This window comes from Bubalus kerabau, chromosome 6 (genome assembly GCF_029407905.1).
Source record: "Bubalus kerabau isolate K-KA32 ecotype Philippines breed swamp buffalo chromosome 6, PCC_UOA_SB_1v2, whole genome shotgun sequence".
Taxonomy (NCBI): Eukaryota; Metazoa; Chordata; class Mammalia; order Artiodactyla; family Bovidae; genus Bubalus; species Bubalus kerabau.
Genome location: NC_073629.1, coordinates 33,404,901 through 33,430,290, shown reverse-complemented (window position 1 = coordinate 33,430,290; position 25,390 = coordinate 33,404,901). Strand labels below are relative to the sequence as shown.

The following is a 25,390-nucleotide window of genomic DNA, read 5'->3' as shown; positions in this document are numbered from 1 at the left end:
TGTTCTCCAATTTTTCCCGTGTTTCTCCAAATGGATAATAAACATCTAATGGTTGGAAACAACATTAGTTCTCAATGAAATCTTGTAGGTTTGGGTCTGAGTGGGTTTACAATTCTCTATCCTTTTCTGACTACCAGGGACAGTTGCCTCTGGTGGTGGAACACTTGGATCAGCCTTTCGCAGTAGGATAACAGAGAGGAGTACATTAAAGAAAATGTTTTCTCAATTAAAATGATCATTATTTCTGCTATGCAGAACTCTAGTCTTGACTAGACTCTATGTTCTAGTCTCCTGATATTCCTAAAGTTCTATCTTTTTTTCTGCTGCATAATCCTTTTTTATGGGGTATTTTTTTGGCTTCCCTCATTTCTCAGTGGTAAAGAATCCACCTGCAATGCAGGAGACATGGGTTCAGTTCCTGGGTTGGAAAGATCCCTGGGGGAAGGAAATGAAAACCCTTTCCTGTATTCTTGCCTGGGAAATCCCATGGACAGAGGAGCCTGGTGGGTTATAGTCCATGGAGTCACAAAAGAGTTGGATACAACTTAGTGACTAAACAACAAAAACAATAATTTAAAAGACTGAGTGGTTGATAATTCTGACATAGTTCTTAAAGCCCAGGATAGAGCTGCTCTTGCTCCAAGCACCACATCAGCACACTGAAGTTTTTTATAACTTTGTATTCTTGTAAATGCTTTGCTTGAGCAGTCAACACATCAACTGTAGGCACTATAATTATTTCCTTGTTCCTTCTCACTACAATCAAGTTGACTATGTGGCCACGGTCAATCAGACATTTTCTCTTTTTATCTTCCTTCCTTTTAATTTTCTGTTCTATAAAAACTTCCTGCCTTCTGTCCCACTTTGCAGTTCTCTGAATGGAGACAGTCTACTTTATGAAGTGTTAGGTAAAGTTTGTCCTTGTCACCGAAATTGTCTTCCTTAATCATTAACAATAACATGTGGCAGTATGTGACAGACAGTAACCTAAAAGGATGCCTTGTTTCTGACTTGGGCAACTGAGAGTTTAGTCAAGCTTTCCATGAGATGGTAATTGGGGTGGTGGGGGTGTAGAGCAGGCTGAGTGGGGAGGTTGCTGAGTTTACTAAGCTGAGTTTTGGATCTGTACTTGAGGTGCCTATGTGGCACTCAAATGAGAGACCAGGTTGTACATAGGGATGTGCATCTTTGACACAGAGAGGTACTAATGAAAGCCATCAAGAGGTCTTTCCTCAATTACTCCACTACAGTGGCCTGTCAGTATGACAGCAGTCCCAGGTGAGGGGCAGTGATTTCTCAGAGCGATGCCAGCTGAAGAGAGGAGAGTTTGTATCAGCATTCCCTGAAGTATAGTTACACTGAAAAACAGTTTCCTGAGAAATCTCTCTCTCCCTCTCTCTCTCTCCCACATACACACACACTGTTATATGATTAAGCAAATTTGGGGAAATCTACATATTTAGAGAATGTTAAGAGAATATTGGGCTTCCATGGTAGCTCAGCTGGTAAAGAATCTGCCTACAACGGAGGAGACCCCAGTTTGATTCCTGGGTCAGGGAGATCCCCTGGAGAATGGATAGGCTACCAACTCCAGCATTCTTGGGCTTCCCTGGTGGCTCAGATGGTAAAGAATCCACCTGCAGTGCAGGAGACCTGGGCTCAATCCCTGGATTGGGAAGATCCCCTGAAGGAGGGTATAGCAACCCAGTCCATTGTTCTTTCCTGGAGAATCCCTATGGACAGAGGAGGCTGGTGGGCTACAGTCCTTGGGGTCACAAAGAATCAGACACACGAGTCTAAGCACACGTACACACACAAGAGAATATTAAAGACTGACAAGACACAGTCTGCAGTAAAGAATCTTTTCTTCTTTTCTTCTAACTCAGTTTTCCCCATAAGCCAACCCCGCTCAGAGGTTATACTAGAATTTTAAAGTCTTAGGGTGAAGGAAGACAGTAATTATTGGATGTTACTGTTAATAAGCTGAAGTTGAGAGGTTAACTCACAGTTAACACAAATAAAGCTGGGACTGAAACCCAGATCTTGGGACTCTGAATCTGGGGCTCTCTCTACTAATCAAATCAATTCTACTAGTGCCCTTGGACTGTGCCTTGGAGTCTGCCCCTGACAATACACTTCCATAAGGGCAGTCTAGCTTCTGAGACATGGAAGTCTGAAAGTTGTGAATCAAACTGGAGACTACAAAGCTTCTGGAAGGTGGCCAGAGGGAGAATGGGGAGAAGGTGAAGTGGCTTAGGTGACATTCCTAATTTTCATTCCTAGAAACTTCTCAAAATATTGATTCTTGGGTTCCATTCCTGTCTATCTACCTAACTGGGACTGAATCAGTATGGTGGGGTCAGGTGTATTTATTCTTGATCAGATCCACAGGTAATTCTGAGATGTCATTTTGATTGAGAAACGCTGTCCTTTTCTAGACAAAAATCAATGTCAGATCACTCCAAAACCCACCAATTTTCACAGATTCCTGCCTGAATCAACTTGGTCTTCGAGTTTTCCTGTTTTTCATGGAAACTGGTGTAGATATTTGGGTGGGCTGTGAGATAGGCGTCTGAAAAGCCACAGGGGAAGGATTGCATTTCTGAGGTTAAAGAGGGTGGGCCCAGCCTCACTTCCTCCCTCTCCTTATCTGGGCTTCCTGTCGTAGAGGGTGGGCCCAGCCTCACTTCCTCCCTCTCCTTATCTGGGCTTCCTGTCGTAGAGGGTGGGCCCAGCCTCACTTCCTCCCTCTCCTTATCTGGGCTTCCTGTCATCACAGTGTGATCACATGTATTCCCCCTTCACTTCTCCTTTTACACAAATAGCCCTGATATCCGTGTTACCAGTCTTGTCTTGGGGCTTCATTGATAATCACCAGTTCTGTCTAAAGGAGAGAGGAAAAGTGCCTGTTTAAAGGTAAGATTGGTGACATTTTAATTTGGCTTGAAAGCAGAGAACTGAACCATATTATGTGGGCTAAGGTATCTTCTTAGGAGTCTCTGTGTATCTCTCTAGTAGACTGTAAACTTTCCTGAAGCTTTTGCAAATGTTTACTGCAGGTAGTAAAATTATCAGCAAGATCCTAGGGGCCCTCAAAAGGCAATCCGGCCAGAAAGAGTTTCAGTTAACTGGGTTCCAATTATTTGATGGGTCATGGTTTTCATGTGCTTAAATTGCTTCAGAACTTGAACTTCTCTGTCTGGCCATTACCAATGACCAGAGCCATTTATGTGAAATGAAACTGGAAGATTTCCTACTTGATCTGGTCTTTAGAAGATTGGTCTTGTAATTTTAAAGTGAGCAGAGAACCAACAGCTAGAACTATTCTAAAAGGCAACTGGGAGATGCAGATCTTCTTAATTTGAGAAATTTTCAAAAGTAAAGTTAGTGACTCCTCAGAGACACTAAACAGAAGGACTGTGATTAATCTTAACACCCAGCTCAGAGTCAAGGACAGAGGACATGTTCAGAACCTGTGTTTCAAGAGGTAAAAGATAGACATTGCTAAGAGCTGCTCAGATTAGTTGTTTTAAAAGAGCAGGAAGAGCACTGTGATCCTCAGGATTCCCCCAAATAAACTTATCCTTAGTATTCAATGGGCTTCCCTGGTGACTCAGACAGTAAAGAATCTACCTGCAGTGTGAGAAACCTGGGTTTGATCCCTTTGTCAGGAAGATCCCCTGGAGAAGGGAATGGCTACCAACTCCAGTATTCTTGCCTGGAGAATTCCATGGACAGAGGAGCCTGGCGGGCTACAATCCACAGGGTCACAAAGAGTCGGACACGACTGAGCAACTAACGCTTTCCCTTAGTATTTAAAACAAGAATATTGATAAATATAATATGACATGTACCAAATCTGGATGACTTGGAAAACAAAACAATATTGCAAGGATTTCTAATTCGGGGCCCATAACTAATGATTGCGGTATTATGGACTCAGAAAGTGATAGCCAAGCTTTGGTCCTGGCTTTCTGTAACGACTGTAGTCATTGGGGGTCAGATTACCACAAGGAACTCTAGATGAAAGCTTTCTCCTTCCAAGATCTGCAAGAATCATATAGGGAATGGAAAGGAAAGTTCTGTAGAACCACACTCATCCACCTAATAATGAGGCATGGGAATGGGGCAGAGGGCTATAGATTCTATAAGCATCTCAGGGGCTATTGACCTTTGAATTTCAAAATAAAGACCAGACTTTGTAATGAATTCATTTAATAATCAGATGTTAAGCACATCCTAGGGCCTGGAAAGTCCCATGGACGGAGGTAGGCTGCGGTCCATGGGGTCACGGAGTGTCGGACACGACTGAGCGACTTCACTTTCACTTTTTGTTTTCATGCATTGGAGAAGGAAATGGCAACCCACTCCAGTGTTCTTGCCTGGAGAATCCCAGGGACGGCAGAGCCTGGTGGGCTGCCGTCTATGGGGTTGCACAGAGTCGGACATGACTGAAGCGACTTAGCAGCAGCAGCAGGGCCAGGTACTATGCCTGGTAAGGGTGGGAGGTGGGGGCGTGGGGGGATAATAGAAGGAATGTATTTGTCCTGCAAACAGTCTTGCCCTTAAGGAACTCCCTTGGGAGATAAGAAATATCAGATATGCTTGCCACAGAACAGAACTGAACAAAACAGAATCTTAACCGCTGGCTAAAATAAGTTTTGTTTTCTCAATCTCCACTAGAATCTGCACTGTTTTGAAACTGTGGTTAAATTAGAGCAGAGGCTGAACTGTAGCATGATTTCCTGTGATGTTTCCTGTGTGGGCCAATTAAGAGTATTTAGCCTTGAAATAAGAGGATTCGACACCTTTAAACCAGCAAGGAATTAGTCAAAGTCCAGCCTTTCACCTTTCACATCTACTACTACCTAAGTGACCTCACACTTGGTAATGGACAAGAGGCACACACTGGAAACCTCAAACTCTGTTGGTCTTTAGCTTCTTACGACTTCAGATTGATTTTTGACTGTCCAGGGGCCTTCAGACTAGCATGTGAAGTCTGTTCACCTTCCTCAATCCTACCTTGCAACAGACCAGGAGCTAGGCATGTGCTAAGCACAGGAGACACAGGGATAACTGATGTGGTATTTGTAGAGTAGCATGAGGACAGTCACAGCAATATACACAGCAACACAATATAATCTTTTCTATAATGGAACAATCCTGTGCACAAAATGGAGGAGGAGTTTAGGAGCGTGCCCAACTCCCTGGGAGAGATGATTGCTCAGGTTCATTTTCAAGGAAGGATGAATTTGGTATGGGGACTAGGGGTAACAGCATTTCAAACAGAATATGCAAACTTAAAGAAATGTGAACACCCAGGCACGTTAGAAATGAGAGTAAGCAAATGAGACTGGAGTATAACAAGCCATGGTTGCAGGACCACAAGAAGTAGGAAATTTTTTCTACTTGGCTCTAGAACTCCAGAACCTAAAATGGAAGGCAAGCTCACTAACCAGGTGAGTTCCAAGCTAGCCATGGACAGAGCTATGCCTGAAATATCCACTTGACAGACTTGATGGAATATGGGTTGAAATGAGAATGAGAGGCAGATTTCTTTCTCCTTGACCTAGGTTTCCCCCTTAGATTTTAGTGAAGGCTGGAGCTTTTCTGCAAGGTTACAGCCATTTTCTTTCAGCTTGTTTCCGGAAATGCTGTGTTGATTTTCTTACAGTGGTTTGGTTTACTTTCCTAAATTAGTCAGCACACAGTACTTCCTGTACCGCATGAGCGTTCAGTGTGAGCAGATCACCTTGGGCCTAGAGGTTGGATACCTGGCTTCAGGAAGGTCCAGGACCCAGCTGCCACATCAGGTGCAGAGCACTGAAACAAATGCAGAGATATTAGACAGAATGGGCCTCCAGGGTGGTCTCTGGGGCACAGAATGAAAGGATTGCAACTGGAGGCTGGGTGGTCAGTTTGGGAAAGTTGTCTGGAAGTAGGCTTTCAGAAAGAGGAAGACAATGCATTTACAAAGTGAGTGTGTGGGCACTCAGAGGGGAGGCCATGCATCTCTGTGTTGGAATACAGAGGCAAGTCTTCTCTTCATTTCCTACTTCACGGTAGAGTTCCCACTGCAGCAGTAGCATCAGTACATCATAGCTATGGCCAAAAGTTGTTTCGCCACAGCGATACATTTCTATAACAATTTAAAATAAATGTGATATATTCTAAGTGTTAGAATGTTGATACTTAAAGGGAACTTAGAGATTATATAAATGTTCAAATAAAATGTCAAGTCATAGTGAGAGCCCAGTTTTGCTACCATAACACTCCAATCTGCATATTTTTTAGGTCAGGCAACTTGTTCAAAATCACAAAATTACTTAACTAGTTATCTAGAATGTTTCTTGATTCTCTAAGAAATGTTTTTTTCTCCATACTACATCCTTTTCTTTCAGACCTATTAAATAGGCATCACTGAACTGTGTTATTTGTTCACGTAAAGAAATTTCCAGTGTGTTTTAACATAAGCAGACATGAGAATACAACTTAACTATAAACCCTAAATATCTGAAATCAATAGGCTGCTGCTGCTACTGCTGCTAAGTTGCTTCAGTTGTGTCCGACTCTGTGCGACCCCATAGACGGCAGCCCACCAGGCTCCCCTGTCCCTGGGATTCTCCAGGCAAGAACACTGGAGTGGGTTGCCATTTCCTTCTCCAGTGCATGAAAGTGAAAAGTGAAAGTGAAGTTGCTCAGTCGTGTCCGACTCTTTGCAACCCCATGGACTGCAGCCTACCAGGCTCCTCCGTCCATGGGATTTTCCAGGCAAGAGTACTGGAGTGGGGTGCCATTGCCTTCTCCGAATCAATAGGCTAGCAAGTCAAATATTTAATTTGCCAAACTTTTTTGACATTTTATATTTCAGAACTTGATGGAGAAATAAAGGTGAGAAATGATTTTGATATTGTGTATGTTTTAAAATTTGCTCAGGTAAATTTGATCTCATAGCTTCATATTTATTCTATATAGGAACAACCCATGGTTTATTCTTCTGAAATTAACTATTGTAGAATCTCAATATTTATACCATGAGGGGCTTAAATTATAATGATTTCAAGATGAGAATTCCTTAGATCATTTACTTACATTCAATTTTTTTCACTTTTTATTTTGACAAAAATTTGTACTTACAGAAAGTTTACAAAAACAATACCCAAAATTTCTGAACCCCCTTCATTCAGATTTCTCAAATATTAACATTTTATCATATTTTCTTTATGTTTTCCCAGTTTTCTCATTTGAGAGCAATTGCTGACATGATATCTTTCCCCCTTAAGTGTTTAGGGTGTATAAGAACAAAATCCTTTTCTTATATATCCACTTTACAAAGATCAAAATCAGGATTTTAACACTGATATAATACTATTACCACTCCATAGATTTTATTAGATTCCCCCAATTGCCCCACTAATACTCTTTCTTTCTTTCTTCTTATTTTTTCCTGTTGGAGTTCAATTGTTTTACAATGATGTGTTAGCTTCTGCTGTACGATGAAGTGAATCAGCTATATGTATACATTTATCCTCTCCCTTTTGGCCCACTAATATTCTATATTGTTGTTTGGTTGCTAAGTTGTGTCCAACTCTTTATGAGAGTTGCAGCCTTAAGCTGCAGCACACCAGGCTTCCCTGTCCTTCACTATCTCCCAGAGTTTGCTCAAACTCATGTCCATTGAGCTGGTGATGCCATCCAACTATTTTATCCTCTGTCGCCCTCTTCTCCTCCTGCCCTCAATCTTTCCCAGCATCAGGGTCTTTTCCAATGAAAAAATATATAGTTATGGCCAAAAGTTGTTGGTCAAGGTTGGAACTTCAGCTTCAGCATCAGTCCTTCCAGTGAATATTCAGGGTTGATTTCCTGTAAGATTGACTGGTTCGATCTCCTTGCAGTCCAAAGCACTCTCCAGAGTCTTCTCCAGCAATGCAATTTGAAAGCATCAGTTCTTCTGTGCTCAACCTTCTTTATGATCCAACTCTCACATCTGTACATGACTATTAGAAAAACCATAGCTTTGACTATATGGAACTTTGTTGGCAAAGTGGTATCTCTGCTTCTTAATATGCTGTCTAGGTTTGTCACAGCTTTCCTTCCAAGGAGCAAGAGTCTTTTAATTTCATGGCTGCAATCACCATCCACAGTGATTTTGGAGTCTAAGAAAAAAATCTGTAACTGCTTCCACTTTTCCCCCATCTATTTGCCATTAAGTGATGGGGCTAGATACCGTGATCTTGGTTTTTTGAATGTTGAGTTTTAAGCTAGATTTTTTGCTCTCCTTTCACGTTCATAAAGAAGCTCTTTAGTTCCTCTTTGATTTCTGCCATAAGGGTGGTGTCATCTGCGTATCTGAGGTTATTGATATTTCTCCCGGCAATCTTGATTCCAGCATGTGCTTCATCCAGCTTGGCATTTTGCATGATTTACTCTGCACATAAGTTAAATAAGTAGGGTGACAATACACAGCCTTGACGTACTCCTTTCCCAATTTGGAACCAGTCTATTGTTCCATGTCCTGTTCTAACTGTTGCTTCTTGAGCTGCTTACAGATTTCTCAGGAGACAGGTCAGGTGGTCTTTAAGAATTTTCCACAGTTGGTTGTGATCCACACAGTCAAAGGCTTTAGCATAGTCAGGGAAGCAGAAGTAGAGCTTTTCTGGAATTCCTTTGCTTTCTCTATGATCCGATAAATGTGAGCAATTTGATCTCTGGTTCCTCTGCCTTTTCTAAATCCAGCTTGTACGTCTGGAAATTCTTGGTTCATGTACTGCTGAAGCTTAACTTGAAGAATTTTGAGCATTATCTTGCTAGCACATGAAATGAGTGCAATTGTGCAGTAGTTTGAACATTCTTTGGCATTGCTGTTCTTGGCTATTAGAATCTCTGACCATATATTGCTTTTAAGTGTTGTCTCTGTAATTTTCTCCTATCTGGAATGGTTCCTGAGTCTTTCTTTGTTTCATGACATTGATATTCTTGAAGACTGCTGCTGCTAAGTCACTTCAGTCATGTCCGACTCTGTGTGACCCCATAGATGGCAGCCCACCAGGCTCCCCCATCCCTGGGATTCTCCAGGCAAGAACACTGGAGTGGGTTACCATTTCCTTCTCCCATGCAGGAAAGTGAAAAGTAAAAGTGAAGTTGCTCAGTCGTGTCCGACTCTTAGTGACCCCATGGACTGCAGCCTACCAGGCTCCTCTGTCCATGGGATTTTCCAGGCAAGAGTAAAGACTACTGGCAAATATTTTCTAGATTGTCTCTCTATTTTGGTTTGTCTCATGTTTCCTCATGACTAGATTCAGGCTATTCCAACTTTTTACAGGAATACTTATAGAAATAGCTTTCATTATTTCACAGAGAGTCTTGCCCACTGTGGACATAGCTTGCTGAACACACCATGGACAAGTCTCTAGGACAGGGACCTTCTGCATCAAAATTCTACATATTTTATGCTAAGGAAAGAGAATTATTAGTCCATTGACTCTGGAGCAGTTGTAGCTGTTTTATGTAACTGTTCCGGTTTTGAGAGCCACCTTGTTATATAGGTCCCGTCTCAGCCCAGCCACTAGGATCATCTGTAGGTTTTCTGTTGAGTGATGACCTTGCTAAGCTCCCAAATGGAGGAAAATGAGACCCCAGGATCATCTGGATTTGTGTTCTTCATTTGTTTCTCTTCTCTTTGCTTCTTCCTTCTTTCTCTCTTTTATAAATCACTGATTCCTCTCCCTGGAGAGCAGCCTTGAAAGGAAATTTTCACCAGAACACGATTTAAGGAAAGAATAAACTGACAGACACATTCTTTTGATGAAGTGATGTAGACATGAGAAGAAATTAATGCATAAAGTTGATGGTTTTATTTGATTTTAGTAACACCCCTCCACCTATAACTGCTTATTACTCCATAAATAGATATACTTGCAAACCCACATCCTACCTCAGCCACTGTTCACAGGGGTTCAAACTGTGAAAAATGAAAAGAGTCCTCCTGGAGGTTCATCACATTGCAGGGAGGGAGTTGAATGATGAAGTGGGAGATGAGTACCCAGGCCGTGGGACAATGGAAGGAACGTAGGCTTGGGAGGATGAAAGACCTTGGCCTATGCCCTGTCTTTGTTGATTATTAGTTGGGTGATCTTATGCTGGTTACATAGGCTGTCTGAGCCTTGGACTTCCTGTTTGAAAAGTGGGGCTAAATTTATAGATAAAATTTATTTATGAAGAGCTCGGCTTTTTGCAGAGTTTGATGAGCTATATCATTTATCTAAATTTATTTTGTCATGAGGGCCATAATTTGGGAGCACTTATAGAGAACAGATTTCTTCTCTTATTTAGAAAAAAAAAAAAACTTGTGTTAGTTATGGCCCCAGTGATGAATCAAAGACCTCCACAGACTCTGTGTAGGAATAAATGGGAAACCAATAACTACTTGCTGGATACCATATTCTTCTATGTAAATTGTCAAATAGATCTGGATATTAAAAAATGTCTGGGAAGATGTTCACCAAAAATGTTAAAGGTGGTTATCTCTGGGATGTGGGGTTGCAGAGATTTTATGTTTCCTTTTTTGTATTCTCTATATTGTTTGAATTTTTTTTTTAACAAGAGCACACAAAACTTAAAGCTATTACAAAAAATGAAATGGGCAAAGGATTACTAAAAGGACTTCTGGCACCTAATGTATTTTATTCCTCAAGATCTAGCAGAATATACAATGGAGAAAAGACAATCTCTTTAACAAGTGGTGCTGGGAAAACTGGTCAACCACTTGTAAAAGAATGAAACTAGAACACTTTCTAACACCATACACAAAAATAAACCCAAAATGGATTAAATATCTAAATGTAACACCAAAAACTATTAAACTCCTAGAGGAGAACATAGGCAAAACACTCTCCGACATAAATCACAGCAGAATCCTCTATGACCCACCTCCCAGAATATTGGAAATAAAAGCAAGAAACCAACACAACATTGTAAAGCAATTATCCTCTAATTAAAAATAAATTAAAAAAATAAACAAATGGGACCTAATTAAAATTAAAAGCTTCTGCACAACAAAGGAAACTCTAAGCAAGGTGAAAAGACAGCCTTCAGAATGGGAGAAAATAATAGCAAATGAAGCAACAGACAAAGAATTAATCTCAAAAATATACAGGCAACTCCTGCAGTTGAATTCCAGAAAAATAAACAACCCAATCAAAAATTGGGCCAAAGAACTAAACAGACATTTCTCCAAAGAATACATACAGATGGCTAACAAACACATGAAAAGATGCTCAACATCACTCATTATCAGAGAGATGCAACTCAAAATCACAATGAGGTACCATTTCACACCAGTCAGAATGGCTGCGATCCAAAAGTCTACAAACAATAAATGCTGGAGAGGGTGTGGAGAAAAGGGAACCCCCTTACACTGTTGATGGGAATCCAAACTAGTACAGTCACTATGGAGAACAGTGTGGAGATTCCTTTAAAAACTAGAAATAGAACTGCCATATGACCCAGAAATCCCACTGTTGGGCATACACACTGAGGAAACCAGAAGGGAAAGAGATATGTGTACCTAAATGTTCATTGCAGCACTGTTTATAATAGCCAGGACATGGAAGCAACCTAGATGTCCATCAGCAGATGAATGGATAAGAAATCTGTGGTACATATCCACAATGGAATATTACTCAGCCATTAAAAAGAATACATTTGAATCAGTTCTAATGAGGTGGATGAAACTGGAGCCTATTATACAGAGTGAAGTAAGCCAGAAAGAAAAACACCAATACAATATACTAACGCATATATATGGAATTTAGGAAGAAGGTAATGATAACCCTGTATGTGGGACAGCAAAAGAGACACAGACGTATTGAACAGTCTTTTGGACTGTGTGGGAGAGGGCAAGGGTGGGATGATATGGGAGAATGGCATTGAAACATATAAAATATCATATGTGAAATGAATCACCAGTCCAGGTTTGATGCATGATACAGGGTGCTTTGGACTGGTGCACTGGGATGACCCAGAGGGATGGTATGGGGAGGGAGGTGGGAGGGGGTTCAGTATGGGGAACACATGTATACTCATGGTGGATTCATGTCAATGTATGGCAAAACCAATACAATATTGTAAAGTAAAATTAATTAATTAATTAATTTTTTAAAAAATTAAAATAAAAAAAAAAGATCTAGCAGAAATTTCAGAGTCACCCTTAAGAATAGACTGTTGGGGAAGTTCTAGATTTGATCTTTCAGTTTTTGCTGAACCCGGCAGTCTGATACTGAGCCACCCAGGAAATATTATGTCCTTTAGCTAAAAAGGTTTGAATTATTGTATCACCATTTTAAAGAAGAAGAAATTGGGAAAGTCAGAGAGGTTAAGGAAATTGCCCAGGGCCATACTTCTGGTAAGCACAAATGTTAGAATTCAAAACTAAACCTACCCAAGTCCAGTACTAGAGTTTGCCAAACTATGTTCCATGGAATGCAATATTCTCTGAGCTATGAAATACTATAAGCTGTTAATAAGTAATCTGTAATACATGAATAGGTTTGTAGTTATACAAGTAGACGTTTCTTTTAGAGACTCACAATGTACATTAGTATATAACAGTTTTCTCAGGAGTTGATCAGAAAAAAAAAACTTCATTGTTTATGTTTTATTTTATTTTATCTCACTTCTGAAATGATTAACCATAGATTCCTCTCACTCCCTATGGTTTTGCTAGTTTTTGTTTTAGGAATACTTACTAACATCTCATAAATATAGTAGTCTAACACCAAAGCTGTTTAGGGTGTATCCAAAGTTCTGATTGAACTTGAATCAGATAAGGCTGGAGAGCAAGAAGTGATACTTTCTTGGGACTCCTGTCTGACCTTAGCCACTTCTAGGCTTGATTAGATTCAAGACTATATTCGATGACCCATAAGTATGGGTCAGAGAAAAAGAGATTGAACTAGAAATTAATGGGACAGTTTATCAGCCCAAGAGCTCTTTTCTTGGAGAAAACTAAAGGGTGAACTTCCTTTCTGGCCTCCACAGTGGGGTGTGGGAGGTATCACACCTAATGGCAGTTCAGTCACAGAGGTTTCCTGGAAGCCGACGTCAGGGATTTTTTTCACAGGACCACAAGAGCCACAGATTTTGACTGCAGAAGGGTGTCAGTTTTTCCAGTGGTGTCGGCAGGGGTGGTAACTTCATAACTGACTAGCCACAGTGAAAAAAGGAAAGAGGGAAGAGGTGGCACTCTCTCTGTGAAAACTGGGATCATCATTGAATACAGTAAAAGTATTAAAAATCTTCACAAAATGGGCAGTTTTTCTCCTTTAATTCAGTGCAAGACTACGTGGAAAATCAGGGAAGGAGAAAGAGACTCTCTTTCCTGTCTGTGAAGGAAAGGATCAGTGGGGACATCCCCCGGTTTGTGGGCACCTCATTAGTGGGTGCTCTGTGGACAATTAGATTACAGGGCCTGAAGCAGTTGTCACAGGCTCTGAGGATATTGGACATGAGGTGACTCTAAGAGGCACCTGGCCCAACCTCCTTCTGGGTCAATTATTTTCTCACGTCCAGAAGATTAGTTTAGTGGCACAGTAAATCTCAAGTCCAAAGCTCCTCACTCTATAGTGTCATGTTCATTCCACTCCATCAGATTATTCAGAATTAACGAGCAAAGTTCCAGTCATTTGTTCTTTCAACAATCTCACTTTTTTAGTGTAATCAGTTACTGTGTTAAGACTCAAGGATTCAAGGATGAATAAACTGCCTCCTACCCTCAAGGAGCTGACATTCTAGTCACCCGAGTCTTGGAATGATGAGTAACTAATCAAATTATGGGGTCAGAGGAAAATAAAAGGACAAATTCCAGGGAAGTGCCACTGAACAATTGAAAGAAAGGAAGCACAGAGAAAAGTATCCAACATTACTTGCTAGCTTTTAAAGTATAAGCCTCGGAATGTTGCTATGAATTTGGAGAGATGGAGAGGAGAGAATTAGGAAGGGCCTTTTGACATGCGTATACACACAGAGGATGAGATGGCTGGATGGCATCACTGACTCAATGGACGTGAGTCTGGGTGAACTCCGGGAGTTGGTGATGGACAGGGAGGCCTGGCGTGCTGCAATTCATGGTGTCGCGAAGAGTCGGACACGACTTAGCGACTGAACTGAATTGAACTGAATACACACATAAGACCATGACTACAAACATTGTAAAGCAAATATATTTCAATAAAAAAAAAACCCAAACAGATAGAGAAAAATGAAGTTGTAAGTTTTCCTCAAAATTAAAAAAAAAACAAACCATCACTACAATCAAAGTAACAAATATGTTCACCACTCACAAAAGATTGTGCATGGTCTTTTGTGATCCCTGCCTCTTGTTCTTCCCTACTCTATTTACCCCCACTCTCATACTCCTCTACCCTAGGGAATCACTCATCTGCTTTCTGCTCTTATAGTTTTCATTTTCTAAAATTTTATATAGTCTAATCACACATTAGGTACTCTTTTTTGGCTAACTTCTTTCACTCACCTTAATCATTTGGAGATTCACCTACATTTTAACATGTAGCAACAGTTCCTTCTTTTTATTCCCAAGAAGTATACATTATATAGTTTTACCACCATTTATTCATCCATTCACCTATTGTTAGAGCTTTAGGCTGTAGATTAGCTTCCTGGACCTGATTCCAATATATAGGTGGGTGGCAGCTTTTCCAAACCAGCAAGCAATTCTTGGATACCAGCAGAGTGTCCAATAATTCAACTCAATTCTAACACTGTCTACCCAGAAATAGAATCAGATTCCACAAGCAAAGGGCTTAGTCCCACAAGGCTGCTGTCCATTTAAAATACCAGCCCCAAGTCCAAGTGTTACCCAAGCTTCTGACCCACCTATTTCCTATAAGTCAGAGGTTCCCATAACCCCATCCTTGGGTGCAACTTATTTACCAAAAAGGCTCACAGAACTCAGGAGAATCCATTTACTCACTAGACTACTGCTTTAATACAAACAATATGTAATGTCAGATGAAGAGATACATGGGATGAAGTCCTAACAAAAGGACTTTCTGTCCATATGAAGCTTGGAACCAGAATGATAGCACATAAAAATGTTCTGGTTCTCCCCCAATGGAAGCTTTCTGAACTCCTCCTTTTTTTTTTTTTTTTTTGTGGAGGCATGATTGACTCACTTGGTGATTGATTCAACCTCTATTCCCCTCTCCCCTCCTTGAAAATCAAGGAATGAGACTAAGTTTCGATCCTCTATTCACAGTTGGTTCTCCTGGCAACTAGGTTCTATCCTTTGGTGCTTTGCAAAGTTCATCTTCATAAAAGATACATGCTCCTCAATGATCTTAGCAGTACTATTTAGGATAGTCAGGACATGGAAGCAACCTAAATGTTCATCAACAGATGAATGGATAAAGAAGATGTGGCACATGGATACAATGGAATATTACTCAGCCACAAAAAAGAATGAAATAATGCCATTTGTGGCAACTTGAATGGACCTCAGTTCAGTTCAGTCACTCAGTCATGTCCGACTCTTTGCAACCCCATGGACTACAGCATGCTAGGCTTCCATGTCCATCACCAACTCCTGGAGCTCGCTCAAACTCATGTCCATCTCCAACCATATCATCCTCTGTTGTCCCCTTCTCCTCCCACCTTTAATCTTTCCCAGCATCAGGTCTCTTCCAATGAGTCAGTTCTTTGCATCAGGTGGTCAAAGTATTGGAGTTTCAGGTTTAGCATCAGTTTTTCCAATGAATATTCAGTACTGATTTCCTTGAGGATGGATTGGTTTGATCTCCATGCAGTCCAAGGGACTCTCAAGAGTCTTCTCCAACACCACAGTTCAAAAGCATCAATTCTTCAGTGTTCCACTTTCTTTATAGTCCAATTCTCACATCCATACATGACTACTGGAAAAACCATAGCTTTGACTAGACAGACCTTTGTTGGTAAAGTCTCTGCTTTTTCATATGCTCATAGTTTCATATGGTCATAGCTTTTCTTCCAAGGAGCAAGCATCTTTTAATTTCATGACTGCAGTCACGATATGCAGTGATTTTGGAGCTCAAGAAAATAAAGTCTTTCACTGTTTCCATTGTTTCCCATCTATTTGCCATGAAGTGATAGGACTGGATGCCATGATCTTAGTTTTCTGAATGTTGAGCTTTAAGCCAACTTTTTTCACTCTCCTCCTTCACTTTCATCAATAGGCTCTTTAGTTCTTTTTTGCTTTCTGCCATATAGACAATGTCATCTGCATATCTGAGGTTATTGATATTTCTCCCAGCAATCTTGATTCCAGCTTGTGCTTCATTCAGCCTGGCATTTTGCATGATATACTCTGCATATAAGTTAAATAAGCAGGGTGACAATATACAGCCTTGATGTACTCCTTTCCCTATTTGGAACCAGTCTCTTGTTCCATGTCCAGTTCTAACTGTTGCTTTTTGACCTGCATATAGATTTCTCAGGAGGCAGGTAAGGTGGTCTGGTATTCTCATCTCTTTCAGAATTTTCCACAGTTTATTGTGATCCATACAGTCAAAGGCTTTGGCATAGTCAATAAAGCAAAAGTAAATGTTTTTCTGGAACTCTCTTGCTTTTTCAATGATCCAACAGATGTTAGCATCTGTTGATCTCTGGTTCCTCTGCCTTTTCTAAATCCAGCCTGAAAGTCTGGAAGTTCACAGTTCACATACTGTTAAAGCCTGGCGTGGAGAATTTTGAGCATTACTTTGCTAGCATGTGAGATGAGTGCAATTGTGTGGTAGTTTGAACATCCTTTGGAAAGTTTGTTTTCTCTGTCTATGAATCTGTTTCTCCTTTGTAAATAAGTTAGTTTATGTCATTGTTTTTTATATTTCACATAAGAGTGATATCTATGTTATTTGTCTTTGTCTTAATTACTTCACTTAATATGATACAGTCAGGGAAAGGAGAGAGATAAATTAGTAGTTTGGGATTAACATATATACACTACTATATATAGACTAGGTAAACAACAAGAACTTACTATTAGCATAGGAAACTCTACTCAATATCTTATAATAATGGAAAAGAAACTGAAAAAAATATATATATCATAACTGAATCAGTTTGCTGTAGATGTAAAACTAAAACAATGTTGTAAATTAACTATACATCAATAAAAAATAAGTCACCTTCATTAACATTAACCCAATTGTGGTGGTAAGGGCTTGTTATGAATAACAAGATACCTTTATGGTTCTGAATTATTTTCAGGAGTTGAGGATGAGAGACCAAATATTATATATCAAAAAATGTTCTGATTGTTCTTATTGCTCAGTGTATTCCCAAGAGTTTTGGGAGCTGTGAGCCAGAAACTGTGGATGAAGACCAAATGTTTCTGAGAAATATATTTTAGTCATCATAATATGTTTCTTATAAATCACAATATCACAGGTTGTTTTCAGTTTGTGGCTATCAAATCCCAAAGAACAGCACTAAATGCTATGGAAATTCAAAAATTTTTCAGCTGGATTGATAAAGGAGGTAACATTTCAATGGACACATTCAAATGAGTGTAGTCCTTTTGGGCAGCTAACCCTTGATTATGAGGCCTGGAAAACACTCAAATCCATGTTAATAAGCATGGATTCCATTTACCAAGTACTGGTTGTATATCAGTCTCTGTGATAAGATGATTTAATCTTCACTTCTACCCTAAGAGGTATAAGTATTATCCCATTTTACATAGAAATAAATTGTGACTAGAAATATTAAGCAGGTTTCCAAATCTCACATACCTGTTTGGTGGTATATGTGAGAGTTGAAATCAAATTTGACTTCAAAGTCTGTGTAGTAAATCATCACACTTCTTTAAAATTAATTTTTATTGTAATATAGTTACTTTAAAATGTTGTATTAGTTTCTACTGTACAGCAAGATGAATGAGCTATACCTGTATATATATGTGTGTGTGTGTGTGTATAGCTTTTCTTTTTTGGATTTCCTTCCCATTTAGGTTACCACAAGGCTCTGAGCAGAGTTATCCAAGGTATACAGTAGGTTCTCATTAGTTGTCTATTTTATACATAGTATTAATAGTGTATATATATTAAAAAATAAATTTAAAAAAAGGCCAAAAAATAGTGTTTATATGTCAGTCCCAATCTCCCAATTCATCCCACCCTCACCTTTCCCCTCTTGGTGCCCATATGTTTGCCCCCTACATCTGTGTCTCTGTTTCTGCTTTGCAAATAAGATAGTCTATACCATTTTTCTAGATTCCACATATATGCATTAATATACAATATTTGTCTTTCTGACTTAGTTCATTCTGTTTGACAGTCTCTAGATCCATCCACGTCTCTACAAATGGCCTGGTTTTATTCCTTTTTATGGCTGAGTAATATTCTGTTGTATATATGTACTACAACTTTTTTATTCATTCCTGTTGATGGACATTTAGATTGCTACCATGCTCTGACTATTGTAATACTGAAGCAGTGAATACTGGGGTACATGCATCTTTTGGAATTATGATTTTTTCTGGGTATATGCCAGTAGCGGGCTTGCTGGGTTATATGGCAGTTCTATTTTGGTTTTTAAAGGAATCTCCGTACTCCCTAACACCACACACAAAAATAAGCGCAAAATCAATTACAGGCCTGAATATAAGGAAAAAAGTGGAAGTTGCTCAGTCTTATCCAACTCTTTACGACCCCATGGACTGTAGTCCATGAAATTCTCCAGGCCAGAATACTGGAGAGGGTAACCTTTCCCTTCTCCAGGGGATCTTCCCAACCCAGGGATCATACCCAGGTCTCCTGCATTGCAGGCTGATTCTTTACCAGCTGAGCCCCAAGGGAAGCCCTGAATGTGAGACCAGGTAATATAAAATCCTTAGGCTTATTTACAGCCTAAATAAACTATCCCTTAAGATCATCTCATTTCTGGGCATCTTGACACTGCAAGGACAGTATAATGGATTATAAAAGCAATCCATGAACTAGAAAAGGTATAGTTATATTGGGAGGAAAAACAACAAATTGACATTCTGCTTTATATATCAGTCTTATGTGCAGTTTTAAAATATGAGTCCCTCTATGCAACCTCATTAATTCTGAAAGAAAATTAAAAATTGTGTATCTGGATCTCGAGAATTGAGGACCAGACTTTGAATATTGATGTCCTCTACTGAAAAATGAAATTCTATTTAAAAAAAATTCAAGCTCTCATTGTTAATCTCTTTTAATTTCTTCATTGGGTATTTGTTGGTCAGTTTTATCTCTGCTGTAAGACTGATATTCTCTGGAAGATAGTTATTGCTTAGTAATAGTTGTATCTCCCACAGCACCTAGAACAGAAAACACCATATATGTTTCTTTGGTAAAAGAATGACTGAGGCATAGGCATGCTCCCTCCACTTTCATGTAGAGAAGTTCATAGACCAAATGTAGAGTGTATACGCATCTCAGGGTATTTAAGAAACTGGTGGATCAAGTCACTGACCTCCCCAGATGATTGACCAGATTATCCCTTATCCCCCAGATGCCTGCTTTGTGTCACTGTAATTCACCCTCCTCTAAGAATGGCTTTACTACTTACTTCTACAGTGCTTAATTAAATGTTAAGCACCCTGGCTTGCTTAACTGAAGCAAAAGTGAATGTCCAAGATGAGCTAATTGGTACCTCAATTCAGAGACTAAAAGAGCAAGAAGTTTGGGGAAACTTTCCAGAGAAGATTCACAGCTAAAACTCACAGTGATGCTGGAGACCCTTGAGCCCTGAACATTTGTGTCCTCTGATCTCTGGTGCCACTTTGCAGAGTCAGGTCACTCACATCCTCTCTTCTTCCTTCTACTTTTTAGGGCAAGAATATCTCAAGCATGGGCATGAGTAGCTTGAAATTGCTGAAGTTTGTCCTGTTTTTCTTCAATTTGATCTTTTGGGTAAGTGTGTCTTTTCTGAGCATGGTTAAGCTCACCTCTTCCTAGCTACACTCTACTTCTCTCCTTTCCTGAAGAGCCTGATGTGGAGTGCAATTCATGCATGCAAAGGTAATGTGCAGTACACCCAGCCTAAGAAGAAGGGAATGATAATTTTCTCCCCTATTCCCATCCTGCCATAAGAAAAGCCTGCAAAATTGAAAGACACCAGTGTGATTGGTGAGGCTGTTTCTCTGGGAGCTTTAGGCTATTACTGCTCACTGCTGACATCTATGGGTGAGAAACCTAAGATTCTACACTCCCTGTATTGAATGCCTCTTTTTTTTCTTGCTCCCCTGACCCCAACCCTGAATCCTTAGAAAAAATAGCTGATCAAAAAGGAAGTCCCCTTTTCTGGGGAGGTTTCACTATATTAAGGCTTCCCTGGTGATGCAGACAGTAAAGAATCTGCCTGCAATGCAGGAGACCAGGGTTCAATCCTTGTGTCGTGAAGATCCTCTGGAGAAGGGAATGACAACCCACTCCAGTATTCTTGTCTGGAGAATTCTGTGGATAGATAGAGGAGCCTGGGGGAGGTTGAGGGGAGCAGTGTATAATCCATGGGGTCACAAAAAGCTGGACAGGACTGAGAGGCTAACACTTTCATTGTATCAAATTTAGCAATTGAATTTCAGACATAGGATGAGTTGTTGCTCATGTTTCTATGAGAAGATTCTTAAAAGTTTGGCTTCTCTAATTTTCTGCCAAGAAAGATGAACTTTTCAACCAGTGTATTCCCTTTGCAAAATGAAGACCACATATAAGCAGCTGAGCCAGTAAGGAGTAGGGATCTGAATCATGAAGATCTAGAAAAAGGAGTAGGAATCTGAATCATGAAAATACCGTGTTATCCATAGGAATGACCTTTTTGATATCTGATATGAATAGGATGAGGTATGCGTGGGACATCACAGGAGATGATACCTTTTTTTTTAGGCACTTGGAGAAATCTGGGTAAAGAGTTTTTTGACCAGAGCCAATGGGGAAAAATGATTCTAATGTCAAGTAAGGGGGTATGAGGAGATATTTAAGAACCACCTTGCATTTCAGAATGTTACGTGATTCTTCTTTTCAGTTCTGTGGCTGCTGCATTTTGGGCCTTGGGATCTACCTCCTGATCCACAGCAAGTTCGGAGTACTCTTCCATAACCTCCCTTCTCTCACACTGGGCAATGTGCTTGTCATAGTGGGTTCCGTCATCATGGTGGTTGCCTTCCTGGGCTGCATGGGATCCATCAAGGAGAATAAGTGCCTGCTTATGTCAGTGAGTGACTCTCACAGCTGATGTGCCTAAGTGGGGGAGGTGGGCATGATGCCTTAAACCACAGGCAAGACGTTTTCTGGTAGCTTATCTATTAGTGCAAAGAAATTGTTGGAACATGAAGTTGGCACCTCAGCTCAGTCCAATGTGTCGAGGCCCATAGTATTTTGTTTCTGAGAGGGATAAATAAGAGAAGATATCACTGTCCTCCCTAGTATCCATTTTACACTGTTAATGATGACCCTTTTCATTATAATTTGCATTCATAGCTTTTTATTTATTCTTTATATATGGTTGAAATCAAGCATCATCCATCTACCTAAATCTTCCTCACATTAGTATATATTTCCAGGATCTGACTCAGAGTCACTCACTGGTGGAAAATCTAGTCTCTAGATTCTTCTGAGTATTGTGACCCTCCTAAGATGGCAGAGGATATGTATGTGTCTCAGATCTATACTAGCTGCACCACAGTGTGAGTGGCCTAGCTGGGTGAGAGCCTAGGCTGAGGCCATTGAGGTCTAACATGAGAGATACTAGAGCTTTTCACTTTCTCCCTGTCGGCTAACTAGCCTCAGGAGCACCTTTAGACTTAGGCTTTGCCTATAAGCTCTATGAAAGAAGAGTTTCTCATTTCTCTGGTGTGCCCACACAGAGCTCGATAATAAAGCACCACTCTATCCATAAATATAGGTTCCCAATCACTTTTCTTCTTCCTCAAGTCATGTGGTTAATCTTCTTTCCTTTACGTGTTAAACTGAAGCCGAAAGATAGAATAAGAAAGTCCTTGTTCTCAGATAGTTCCCAGACTATTAGCAAAAGATGGAAGATAATAGACTTGGGAAAAAGGTTTTAAATAATCAAAGTTTGTGTTGGGGTAAAACAATGAAAGAAAGTGAAAAAGTGAAAATGTGTTTGCTGTTAAGTGTGATTAGCACAAACATCTAAAATTGGAGATGAATATGAGTGAAGATCATGATTAGAGCACCTCTTCTCCCTGTCTGTACAGGGCTCCTCTCAATCTCTATTATCACCTTCCTCCACCCCAAAATAGCCCTCTGCTTGCAGAAAGAGCCAGGCCCCATGTGCAGAAGACACAGGATTTAGTTTACTAGTCTTTTGCTCAACTGTTTCAGTTAGCTAATGTCAAAACTGCTTCACTGATTCAACAAATGGTAATCCATATTCACTATGCACCTGGAACTCAATAGGTGCAATGGGAAGAAGAGAGAAAAGCTGGAAGACAGCTGATCTGCCCTCTAGAGTCTTGAAGTCTGGTTGTAGGAAAAGAACAGCTATTCCTCACAAAACATGAAAAAGCCTATGAAAGCTCGAGTAGGTGGGAACTTCTGCCCATGTACAGAGATCCGCCTTTATGCTCCCCGGGTAGAGTGGGAGTGGGGGAGTAGCTGGGCTCAGTACTGTGAGCATCTCTTTGCTTTGCCCCAGTTCTTTGTCCTGCTGCTGATTATCCTCCTTGCTGAGGTGACCTTGGCCATCCTGCTGTTTGTGTACGAACAGAAGGTAAGTTATAGAAAACACAATTCATTGTTGGATTGCTAAGAGTGGACGGGGGGTGTGGGGAGGAGAAGTTGGCACAAGTAAGTCCTATAATAGAGCTAGAGTCAAAGTGGAAGGATGAAGGAAAAAGAGATTGACTGTAATTGGGGAGAAAAAAAATTATGAAGGTGATTGTATTTGAGTGGTGCTTTGAAGGATGAATGGGAAGAACAGTAAAAATCAAGTTTATCTTCCCCCTATTTACCTATTTCCTTTTCTCGATCTATCTGGAAGTAAAGTCTCCAGTGCCTCAGTGTCTAAGTGTCTAAAGTGTCTCAGTGCCTAAGAGAATCCATGTTTGGTTTGCCCCTTTGCATCCTTTGTAAACCCAGGGTTTTGGAAGGTCAAGAAAATGCTGTGTGTTTCTCCCTTCATTGCCATCCCGTCCTCAGCATTTCTTCCTATATATAAGCTCCCTCCCCTGACTTAGTTCTGAAGAGATCATTTGGAAGGGAGGAGCAAATGGAACTATTTTATTAGCCTACATTAGAAATTCCCTGTTCCTTGAACTCACCTGCTTTTTACAACGCCTCCTCTGCTGGAATGTGCCCCATACAGTTGAAAGAATATGTGGCTGAGGGTTTGACCGAGAGCATCCAGCGATACAACTCAGACAACAGCACCAAGGCAGCGTGGGACTCCATCCAGTCATTTGTGAGTACAAAATCCTCCTTAGCTCAGCCCAGGTATAATTTTCCAGCCTCAGTCCCTGGATACTGGAAGGGTCTCTCTTTCATGAAAGCTTCAAAATCTAAGGTCCACAGCCCCTAAGTTCAGAATAATGCTTGGCTGTCAGAAACAGGAGAGCATGAGAATCAGCCTGATTGGTACAAAGGTGTCTATTAATACATTCTCTCTTTTACACTTTACCCACTCTGGCTCATTGTTTCAGCCCTAGTAAGATGTAAGAAAGACCCAAACATGTCATACTGGATTAGTTTATGTATTTTCCAATTTTTTTCTGAAAACAGAAATTGTTTAATATAGAAAATCTCTTTTGAATTCCTGAGTAGCCCAACTCATTCTTTTTACCTAGCTCACCAGAACCCCATTTCTCATGCCCCTCCCCACCACAAACATATATTTTAACTCAGCATTCCTTCCTTGGTGTGCTGGGGTCAGGGAGCCAGTCTGACAATGGCATAGTTTGTGTCTCAGACAATACCATTATGACCATTTGGAGCCACCTGTGGCCCTGCCATGCCTGCTTAGCGTGGGGTAAAAGAAATAGCACAGGAATTAAAGTCCAGAGACCAGGATTGGGTGGCTTTGGGAAAGTCACTTAACTTTCTGAATCCCTATTCTTCTTTCTTTTAAAAATCCAGTTTATAAACCTTTTATTATAGAATTTCTAGGTTGATATAAAAGAAAAGCAAATAATAGCAAAATGAATCTGTGGGTACATATCACCCAGCTTCAACAGTTAACATTTTGGCAATATTGTTTTAGCTAATCCTCTGTGCATTTTTTGCTAGAACTTTTTGAAGCAAATAATAGATATTATATAATTTCAAAATTAAATATGAAGATAATAACTTTGTTTAAAAAAACAATTTGTGTGTGTGTGTGTGTGTTTAAGCTCTGAGAAACCATAAAGTGATGCAAAATCACCTAGGTGATTCCATATAGGGAAAGAGTAACTTTGGCATTCTAGTCAAAGTAATCAAAATCAATTTTTTTCAAGAAGGTGAGAATTTGAAACTGTGTTGAAATAAGACAGAACATTTTGTTATCTTAAACTCACATTTCTCCTTGCATTTTAAAAATGTTTTCCCTTTTCTCTGGTTTAATAAAAGTTACATAGCATTTAAGTACACATTTAGCAAATGGAATTTAACAAACATATGTATATCCATTTTAAAAATAATATAATAACAAGTAAGCTCTTTACTGATCATTTTTGGTCAAAAGACAAATTTCCAATAGTGACTTAAGTTTTTGAAACCGTAAATAATGGTAAAGATTTAATTCTTAACTAATGAGATTTGTGGCTTAGTTAGCAGCTTTATTTGCATGCATGTACACCCGTGGCAGATTCATGTGAATGTATGGCAAAACCAATACAATATTGTAAGGTAGTTAGCCTCCAATTAAAATAAATAAATTAAAAAAATAAAAAACAATTTTTTAAGAGCAGTCTTGTTGTTGTTCAGTTGCTCAGTTGTGTCCAACTCTTTGCAACCCCATGGACTGCAGCATGCCAGACCTCTCTGTCCTTCAACATCTCCTGGAGCCTGCTCAAACTCATGTCCATTGTCCAAGAGCAGTCTTAGGTTTACAACAAATCTGAAAGGGAGGTACAGAGATATCCCATATACTCCCACACTTATATAGTCTCCCCCATTATCCACATCACTCACCAGAATGGTACTTTTTTAAAATAAAGGCTGAGCCTACATTGACACATAATTATCACCCAAGGTCCATAGTTTACATTAGGGTTCACTCTTGGTGTTACACATTCTATGCATTTGAAAAAATTTATAATGACATATATGCATCATTATAATATCATGCAGAATAGCTTTGCCCTCCTGAAAACCCTCTGTGTTCCCTCCTCCTCCTCCCCTCATCCTTCACAGCCACTGATCTTGTTATTTTT

At 39.9% G+C, this 25,390-nt stretch overlaps 1 protein-coding gene across 5 annotated transcripts in view; it reads left to right on the top strand.

Moving 5' to 3' along the window:
* Positions 1-2,699: 2,699 nt before the first annotated feature.
* CD53 (CD53 molecule) overlaps positions 2,700-25,390 on the top strand; it is a 39,856-nt gene continuing 17,165 nt past the window's right edge. For 2 of the 5 annotated variants that reach the window (XM_055584783.1, XM_055584781.1), the window contains exons 1-5: positions 2,700-2,916; positions 19,851-19,931; positions 21,043-21,231; positions 22,678-22,752; positions 23,347-23,442. In XM_055584783.1, the coding sequence (XP_055440758.1) occupies positions 19,869-19,931; positions 21,043-21,231; positions 22,678-22,752; positions 23,347-23,442 (423 nt within the window). In that variant the 5' untranslated portion in view covers positions 2,700-2,916; positions 19,851-19,868. Of the gene's footprint in view, positions 2,917-18,001; positions 18,035-19,850; positions 19,932-21,042; positions 21,232-22,677; positions 22,753-23,346; positions 23,443-25,390 lie in introns of all 5 variants that reach the window. The other 3 variants (XM_055584782.1, XM_055584785.1, XM_055584784.1) reach the window with 3 other exon arrangements.